Source organism: Sapajus apella, unplaced genomic scaffold (assembly GCF_009761245.1).
Source record: "Sapajus apella isolate SASKATOON/1434 unplaced genomic scaffold, GSC_monkey_1.0 scaffold2419, whole genome shotgun sequence".
Taxonomy (NCBI): domain Eukaryota; kingdom Metazoa; phylum Chordata; class Mammalia; order Primates; family Cebidae; genus Sapajus; species Sapajus apella.
The window spans coordinates 1-9,875 of NW_022439345.1; the positions used below are offsets into that span (position 1 = coordinate 1).

Consider the following 9,875-nt stretch of genomic DNA (forward strand, 5'->3'; position numbering starts at 1 on the left):
TTATGTATATTTTAATATATATTAATATATATTAAAATATACATAAATTCTGGAAAGCAGAACTCTCCACCTCGCGATTTAATCCAAGTACATTTCATCTATGTATATTTATAAACTATGAAATGTACTTGAGGGTTCTGCTTTCCAAAATTTATATATGTTTTGCCTGTGTGTGTGTGTGTATGTGTATTTTTTTTTTTTTTAGAGAAAAGGTCTTGCTCTGTCACCCAGGCTGGAGTACAGTGGCTCGATTTTAACTCACTGTAACCTCAAACTCCTGGACTCTAGAGATCCTCCTGCCTCAGCCTCCTGAGCAGCTAGGACTCCAGGTACATGCCATTACGCCAGGCTAATTTTTGTTGATTTTTTGTAAATATGGGGGTCTTTCTATGTAAACCAGGTTGATCTCGAACTCCTGGGCTCAGGTGATCCTTGTGCCTCAGCCTCCCTAAGTGCTAGAATTACAGGCGTGAGCAAACATGCCCTGCCAACCCAAGCACATTTCTATACTGTTTCAAAAATTCATCCTCGTACAATGCTGAAGTTAATTTCTGTTTAATTTAGGTATAGTTTTGTTTCCTGGAACTATTAAGTCATTAAATGAGTAATGTAGTTTCTCAAAGATAAATATCATTCCACAGTAAAAAATTAATATACTTCTATTACCCTGCCTAGTTCACAAGTGTATCAGCAAAAAGCCTTAAGTTTTAAAGAGAAATCATACATTAGTCCTGACCACTTAAAAGCTATCGAAGATAAAGAGTTAATTCCTGAATAGGGAATAAAGAATTCCAAATGCATACCTTCTAATTCTTGGTTGTAAAATTCATACCTAAATTCCTAATAAAATACATTATTTCCTTATCCAACCTTTCATTGTTTCAATAACATCCCTTATTCTCAAGAATTGGCAAGTGGGAAGATGAGGCATCCACTGCAATTTATTGTTCATTATTTTTACATCTTCTTTAGGAAGACAATGCATATACTTAAAAACATCCTCAGACATTTAAAAGACATTATTGGGCATCATCAACTGACACTGAATATTGGCAAACTTATTAGTATCAACATCACTGAAATTCTTTCCTCTTACTTTTTTTTAAATAACACTGATGAACTAGTGGGAGCAATTTTCCTTCTTTATGAAGCCTATGAGTGTCAGTTGCACCTCCAATAAAGGTACCATTGACAAATATTCTTGGAACCTGTTGGACAAACAAAAGATGAGTTAGGCTTCACTCTAGCATCAGAACTAAGATCATTTCACATAGTAGACATTTGAACTCTGGGTACTTTTATGAGCCAGGCACCAAACTAAGTTCTTTCACAAATAAAATCTTAAAATATTTACCCTTTGAAGTAGCTATTGTTTTTAGCCCTATTCTGGAGGAAAATGAGGCAGAGGAACCTGAGCAAAATCCTAATGATGGTAAATGAGACTGGGATTAAAATCCAAGACAATCTGATTCTAAAACCCTTCCTAATCACTATGGTATGTAAAAGATAAACTAAAGCAGATAAACTAATAATATTTAGTTATTTCTTATATTTGTTTACTGAAGGGAAAGAGTGCACTATAAACTTCCTCCATTAAACTTGAAAGTGGCAACACTATATTTTTCTGATTATGCATATTATGGAAAAATCTGCAAATTTCAAGAATCTAAAAACATGGAACACTAAAGCACTCCTATTAGAAAAGTAATTGAAGACCAACCTTGTACTGCCCAAGGAAAGGGAGGAAGAATACTTTTATCTCGCAAGAGCTCCAAGAGGAACTCAAAGATCCATAGACAAGCACTCAAATGACACTACTTGCCATCCCCAATCAAAACACACATATAGAATAAAAATAAACCAATCAACTCTGCCGTTTCCTATTCTAGGAATCTGGCTCCTAGATCCGCAGCTGCTCTATCTATCGTCAGAGAATGCCTGGCTCATTTTCCTAACACAAGGGTCTAGGCTCCAGGTGACCCAGTTCACAACCTATTACAGAGGATCAGTACCACCGAGGATATACTCACAGTTCTTTCACCAGTCATTTTGTAAAGAGCATCTTGAAACTGGTTTCCATATTCAAGCAGGTCCAATTCCACCACTTTATAGTTAACATTCATGTCATGGAAAAGCTTTTTTGCCATTGTACAGTAAGAACAGGATGTTTTTGAGAAAATCACCACACAATTATCGGAAATTGTTTCCTGAAATAAAACCACAAAAAAATCATTTTAATTCTAGACATTACCTTTTGGAAAGAAATTAGGATATAATGGAAAGAGTATGGATTTGGTGTCTCATGATTCAGGGCTCAAACTCAGCATTATCTATTTTTTCTCTTCTATAGATGGAGGGTATTTTTCATTTCAAAGCAATGTTATTAAAAAGTACCTGGCACAGAGCAATAACATTAAATAATAATCATAGCCAATTCATATACAGCAAACATTTCTGTGTGCCAGGTACTGTTCTCCACACTTTTATCTTCACTGGATTATTTAAACCTCACTACAATCCTGAGGTAGGTCCTATTACTGTCCCCACTTCACAGATGACAACAGTGAGGTACAGAGGAAGATCGACAATTTGTTCATGGTTCTCAGCTAATACATGGAAGAGCTGGGATTAGACCCAGGCAAATCTGGCTCTGTAGTCTAGATACTTAAACTCCATTATACTCCTTTTTCAGCGGGGTACAGTGGCTCATACCTGTAATCCCAGCACTGTGGGAGGCCAAGGCGGGCAGATCACTTGAGGTCAGGAGTTCGAGACCAGCCTGGCCAAAATGATGAAACTCAATCTCCACTAAAAACACAAAAGTAGCCGGGCATGGTGGCGCATGCCTGTAATCCCAGCTACTCAGGAGGCTGAGGCAGGAGAATCGCTTGAACCTGGGAGGTGGAAGTTGCAGTGAGTCAAGATCACACCACTGCACTCCAGCCTGGGGAACACTTAAGTGGGTAGATTCTGTCTCAAAAAAACAAAACAAAAACCCCAAAACATTGTACTTCTTTTCAAATATTCAGTAGGTATTCAGGAGTTAACTCCTTACCATTCTTTCAATGGTAAGTAATGGTATATGATTTCTTTTTAAAATGTAAGGCTCACTCCTCTTCTTCTATCCCTTCCTATATAACTTTATAGTACGAAAGCTATCATTATTCTATTGATAAGGTATTCTTGTACTGTTAGTTCAGGAAAAGCTACTTCCAGAAATGCTAATTCAATGAGGTTGGGGAACAGGTTGAAAACTGTGTTTTTTAAAAACTGCTATGGATAATGATTGTATCGGCCTGCTTTGGAAACCACTCTCCAGGCCTGTACCACAATGGCTCTGAGGCTCTGCTGTGGATCAACACAGCCTGTGAAGTTTTCCTTTTTGTTTCTAAACATATGAATGCCTGGGTCTTTCGAAGATTTTGAATGGATAGATATAGCACCCAGACATTTGTCTAGGTTTTTGGTTTTTTTTGAGACAGTGTCTCACTCTGTCACCAAGGCTAGAGCGCAGTGGTGCAATCTCAGCTCACTGGAGCCTTAAACTCCCAAGCTCAGGTGATGTTCCCACCTCAGCCTGCCAAGTGTGTGGGATTATAGACGTGTCACCACACCTGGATTTTTTTGTAGAGACAGGGTTTCACCATGTTGCCCAAGCTGGTGTTGAACTCCTAGGCTCAAGTAATCCACCTGCCTTGGCCTTCCAAAGTGCTGGGATTATAGACATGAGCCACTGTGCCGGCCTGTCGAGGGTGTTCTTTTGTGGTGGGTAGTGAGCAGCACCGTCAAGATGAAGGCCAAAAACCAGACAGTATAAGGTCCATGCTTCAGGAGTTCTACCACCCTTGGGTGTCAGAAGGGTCCTGAGTTTTAGCCCAGCTATCTGCAAGTTAGTCTATTTTTATGCTTCCCTTGCGTTTACTCCTAATATTTAATATCAAAGTTCATCCCAGGAAGGGCCTGCCATACCAGAGATTAGTATTAACGAGTTCATCTTACAGAGGACAAAACTAAGGCTGAGTGGTTCACGATACTGGGATTTGACCCAGCCTTGGCACAGCACCAAAGCCAGTGCTCTTCCCTCCACCATGCGGCCTCACATCACAAACACACTGACGCCATCATGTAGGGAGAGATGAGCTTCGAGGGCTCTTACATGTATTAGACACTGATGAAGAGATTCCAAAGTGAGCTGAAACTAAAGATGACAGTGTTAGGGTTTCTAGATCCCTCTTCCCAATTTTTCTTAAGCTCACCCTTGCTATATATTCCATAATGTTGAATTTTTACTTTAAAGGAGGCAATTCAAGCCAGGCACGGTGGCTCATGCCTGAATTCCCAGCACTTTGGGAGGCTAAGGCAGGTAATTTGCTTGAGGTCAAGAGTTGGAGACCAGCCTGGCCAATGTGGTGAAACCCTGTCTCTACTAAAATACAAAAATTAGTTGCGTGTGGTGGCGGGCACCTGTAATCCCCAGCTACTAGGGAAGCTGAGGCAGGAGAACTGCTTGAACCCAGGAGGTGGAGGTTGCAGTGAGCTGAGATTGCGCCACTGTGTGCCCGCCTGGGCGACAGAGCGAGATCCTCCTCAAAAAAAAAAAAAAAAAAAGCAATTCCTTCACAATAGGGTTCGAGCATTAATGTTATAGTCAACAGCTAGGAGTTTAGACAAATCGACTAAAGGCAGAGATTTTTTGTTTGTGGTACTAGTGGGTGGTAAGCAAGAGAGGAAAAAATGGGTATGTCTTGTAGTCTCCAAGGGAAGAAAAACATGCATGCAAGAGGCAGAGTTAACAAAGGTTCTCAGTAAAAGAGGAAAAGAAGAGTATACAGTATCCCTGAGAGGATGGGTTATAAAATAACTACTGGATACTACTCGATTCTGTACTAACAAAGAATACTGTTAACCCAGGCCCAAATCAAATAGGATTCCTAGCTAAGGGCAGCTTGACTGGTATCAGCACTGGACCTCAGGTGGGTATGATGAAAACGAGCAGCCAACCGCGTTATCCAACTTAGAGGGTGTGAAGACTTCATTAAGAATAAACCTCATACATTTTAATTACCAAAATGATCTAGGACTTCTTAGTCACAGGGATAATTTTCGCAGCAGATTTTAACATAAATATTAATTTCTTAATTCATTTGCTGAACTATCTCAAGCTTGGATATTGAATAAGCATATTAAATATGTAAGGAACAATTATTTTTCCACAGAGATAAGTTTTCCATCATCTCCCGCATCACTCACTTGGATCTGGTTCAGAGGTGCCGTTGCTAAATTCTCCAAAGATGAGGATGTGTTGCTCTCCATCCTAAAAGGAATTTAAAAGGACCATGTAGTTTATTAAGCATTAAAGATAATTTATCACGAGTTCTATCTGAAAAAAACTTATACACAAATATAGCCAAACTTACAAAATAGAAAAAAAAAATTACTTATCAGTATAAAATGTCAATTTACAAAGTATTTGTTTTTCTAAAACCACAAAGACCTGTGTGCATATCTAACTAGCTTCCCAATGCCCTTAATTATTTGATAAAATCATATTTACTGTGTTTAAAGCTTCACACATTGTTATTTATGACCAGCAAATTTCAAATATTCCATCCTACACCGTATGACCTGAGGTTAAAATTATAGTTTCTACTTTTTTAATAAAACATGCCCAAACTCTATGAACACTCCGTGAAGCAGGGAACCTGCAAAGAGTTTTAAGGAAGCTAGGGAATCTCAACCACAATGGGCTGTAACTCCAAATTTCCTAGTCTGCAAAGCAGAAACAATAATCACTTGTACCTATCAAAGGATTTTGTGCAGATTAAATTAATTCATATGCAGAAAGCAGAACAGGGCCTTCCACACAGTAAATGCTCAACAGCGCCTGACATTACTACTACTATTTCCTGAATACTGGACCTCTCATTATCTCAGTATTTATTATCTGAAAAATAGCTGTTGGGAACTTGTAAAAGGAATGTAAAAGGAAGCATTCATTGTCAGGAAAAATAATCACTTAAAAAAAAAAAAAACTCAACCAGTTTATCATCATCAAATCTGTTTATCGCTGGAATCTTTCCTTCTCCATTCACTCATCTTTCTTGGGTCACCCAGATCCTACTGCACTGTTGGAACAATATCAAACACCATGATTCAAACTGCAGAGTAAAATTACAAATTTTACAACAAGATTATGAGATATAATGGATGCTTCAAAAGAGAATTACTCAAATATCTGAAGAAGGAGAGTAGAATTTTTGAAATTTCAAATATTTAAATAACTATTATTCTTATGATTATGTTATAAAACTCAAATATTCTGCCTTCAAATCAATACTGCATTCACTGCATTTAAATACTGCATTTAAAATTTAAATGTTCTTAAATATAAAAGTAAGCTACTTTTCATAATGTTTAATTTTTGCAAAGGTCCCAAGCAAAACTTTTTAAATTGGAGAGCATGAACTATTAGTCTTTTTTTTTTTTTAGATGGAGTCTTGCTCTGTCTCCTAGCCTGGAGTGCAGTGGCATGATCTCGGCGCCTGACTGCAACCTCCACTTCCCGGGTTCAAGCAATTCTCCTGCCCCAGACTCCCGAGAAGCTGAGACCATAGGTGTGTATTACCACCACACCCGGCTAATTTTTTGTATTTTTAGTAGAGACGGGATTTCAGCATGCTGGCCAGGCTGGTCTCGAACTCCTAACCTCAGATGATCCACTTACGTCAGCCTCCCAAAGTGCTAGGATTACTGAAGTGAGCCACTGTGCCTGGCCTGAAATATTAGTCTTGTTTTAAGTGAATCCACTCTAAATAGCTTTTTCCAGTACATCTCATCCTTGGATAATGAACAGCTGCCCTATGCAGTATCCACCCTCATCCACTGTTTCAGTTATCCATGGTCAGCTGTGGTCCAAAAATATTATGTGGAAAATTCCAGAAGAAAACAGTTCATAAGTTTTAAGTTCTAAGTAGCATGATAAAATCTTGAGCCATCTAGCTTCCTCCCCGCCAGGGTGCGAATCCTCCCATTGTCCAGCATATGGACTGTATAAGCTCCCCACCCTTTAGTCAGCAGCTGTCTTGGTGACCAGATCGACTGCCACAGCATGGTGATTCTTGTATTCAAATAACCCTTATTTTACTTAATAATGGCCCCAAAAAGACTGAAACTCCGTCTCAAAAATAAATAAATAAGCAACGGCCTCAAACCACTATAGCAGTGATGCTGGCAATTCAGATATATCAAAGAGAAGCCTTAAAGTGCTTCCTTTGAGTGAAAGGATGAGAAGTTCTCCACTTAAGAAAAAGCTAATCACATGCTGAGCTTGCTAAGATCCAGGGTAAGATGGATCTTCTATCGGCGCAATTTTAACGAAGTAAAAAGAAATTCATGGTAGTTTTGATGTCACACTTCAAACTGCAAGTTACAGCCAATGTGTAAGTGCTTAGTTGAAAAGGTATTAAATTTGTGGAGACAAAAACATAAAACGTGTTCCAACAGACAGTAATGTGTTATGCCAAAAAGCACTGGGCCTATGAGAAGATTCAGCCAGGAATTCCTTGAAAGAGCATTTTGCTATTTAAATGATTGTTCTTTCATTACTGTTAAGCTCTTACTTTGCCTAATTTATAAATTAAGCTTTATCATAGGCATGTATGTATAGGAAAAATGGCATGTACAGGGTTCAGTTCTATCCGAGGTTTTAGGCATCCACTGGGGTCTTGGAACGTGTCCACCACGGGTAAGGGGGAATTATTATGATATCTGCACCCTTAGAGTGAGGAGGCTACAACAAACATCAGTGTGTTCAGTTATAGCAAAGAAGGGAGACAGCAACTAAACATTATAACCCACACAATGTTTACAATCTATTATTCCTTGCTTCCTAATAGATTAGCAAGGAATCCTTTAAAGCACATCCCCCCACCCCCCCAAGTCCTCTGTGTGCTTAACTCAGGAAGGGGTTAGGAGAGGGAACTAGGAGACAGCAGCCAACTTGAGAGGAGGGTGAAGCTTTTAGGATGAAAGGAAGTTGAGCTCCTGAAGCCTAAATCAGAAAAGGTTAGGCAGCGCTGGACTAGACCTAAGGAGGAGCAGTGGTGGAATAAATCAGCAAGCTGTATTTGGTTTAGCAACTAAGAAAACAAGTCCTTTTCATCTCAGGTCCAGCGGTTAAAATGTCATGCCCAGACCATCCACTACAGCATTTACTACTGATGCAGGCGCTCCACCAGACTACGAGAGAATGTTTTCTTGGGTGGTGAGAGGAGGTAGGGAAATATTACACCCTTCCCTGCCAATTAAAAGCGGCTCTGGAAGGCACCCTTTCCCTTCCATTTCTAGTTGACCTTGGTAAAAACTGTCGAGAACTATGAAGACAAGCACGGAGGAAGAAAGCGCACAATAAGCATTTCCTTTCCCCACGGAGGAAGACCTAGGCATGGCACGTTTATGAAGCGCCTACTGTGCGCTCAGCAGGCCAGGTGCTCTCCCCCTCTGCGGGGCCTCAAAGAGCTGTCAAATACTTATCCTGTGATTCCCGCCTTCACGAGGGCTCTCTAGCTAGGTCGGGAAAGTCAACCTTGCAAAACTGGCAGGGTTTCCAGATCAAGTAGACAGGGAGACAGACTCTCCGGCAGGACTGTCGGGGACTCGCGCGGGCGTGGGCAGCACAGCCGCGGGTCCCTTCCACTGCGGGTCCCCAGCCCGCGGATATTCCAAAGGAGGACGTGTCCGGAAATCAGCATCCCCGGCCTCGCCAGGGGCGGCAGCCCCTCAGCCCCTCAGCCCCCCAGCCCCCCCAGCTCCCCCAGCCCCCCCAGCCCCGTCAGCCCCCCAGCCCCGTCAGCCCCTCAGCCCCCCCAGCCCCCCAGCCCCGTCAGCCCCTCAGCCCCCCCAGCTCCCCAGCCCCGTCAGCCCCTCAGCTCCCTAGCCCCCCAGCTCCCCCAGCCCCCCCAGCCATGTCAAGCCCCCCCAGCCCCCCAGCCCTGTCGTAAAGGCGCCGCAGCGCAGCAGGACGGCCGCCTGGACTTCCGGCAGGAGGTGGCCGAGTTCCGCACACACGCCCGCGGGCCCCTCGGAAAGAAACAACCCCGGGAAGCTGCCGGGTTCCTCCGGCGTGCAGGGCAGTATCTGGACACACTGGAGAATCCCTGGCTCTTTAAGGGGAATTCCAGTGACCCGCGCGTCCCGTACTTCACCCCGCAGTTCACAGGGGGACGGCCTCGGCGAACGCGAGCCCCGCGTCTTCACCGCGAGTCACCGGCTCCCGAAGCCGCTCAGCCGCCGAGAGCGCCCTTCCCTCCGCGCCGCTGCGGCGGCCACGCGCCAGCCCGCCTCGCCCACCGCCTCCCCCGCGAGGCCTGCGCGCCACGCCGGCCGCTCCCGCCCCCGGCCCCGTACCCAGAGGCCGCCGCTTCCGCCGCCCCGTCAGGCCAGCCAGCCCGGCCGCTCCGGCTCCGAACCAGCCGGGTCCCCGCCAGCGCCGCGCGGCGCAGGAGCATGGTCAGATGGCGGAGCCACGCGCTCGGGGACCTACCTCGCAGACCCTGCACCGCGGACCTGGGGCCCGCCCCGCCCCCCGGGCTGCCCGGCCCCGCCTCACCCCGCCCCCCGGGCTGCCCGGCCCCGCCCCACCCCGCCCCCCGGGCTGCCCGGCCCCGCCCCACCCCGCCCCCCGGGCTGCCCGGCCCCGCCCCACCCCGCCCCCCGGGCTGCCCGGCCCCGCCCCACCCCGCCCCCCGGGCTGCCCGGCCCCGCCCCACCCCGCCCCCCGGGCTGCCCGGCCCCGCCCCACCCCGCCCCCCGGGCTGCCCGGCCCCGCCCCACCCCGCCCCCCGGGCTGCCCGGCCCCGCCCCACCCCGCCCCCCGG

At 44.7% G+C, this 9,875-nt stretch overlaps 1 protein-coding gene across 4 annotated transcripts; it reads right to left on the reverse strand.

The window, feature by feature from the left end:
- Nucleotides 1-923: 923 nt before the first annotated feature.
- Nucleotides 924-9,554, reverse strand: GLRX2 (glutaredoxin 2). 4 transcript variants are annotated; one of them, XM_032273240.1, is made up of 4 exons: nt 9,406-9,554; nt 5,251-5,314; nt 2,031-2,207; nt 924-1,208 (listed from the first exon to the last, which is right to left on the reverse strand). In XM_032273240.1, exons 1-4 carry the CDS (start codon nt 9,504-9,506, stop codon nt 1,074-1,076), a joined length of 477 nt encoding a protein of 158 aa, XP_032129131.1. In that variant the 5' UTR covers nt 9,507-9,554; the 3' UTR covers nt 924-1,073. The 4 variants fall into 4 exon arrangements, with proteins under 4 accessions (XP_032129131.1, XP_032129133.1, XP_032129132.1 ...); XM_032273242.1 differs by lacking the exon at nt 9,406-9,554 and adding an exon at nt 9,204-9,307; XM_032273241.1 differs by lacking the exon at nt 9,406-9,554 and adding an exon at nt 7,064-7,082.
- Nucleotides 9,555-9,875: the final 321 nt, after the last annotated feature.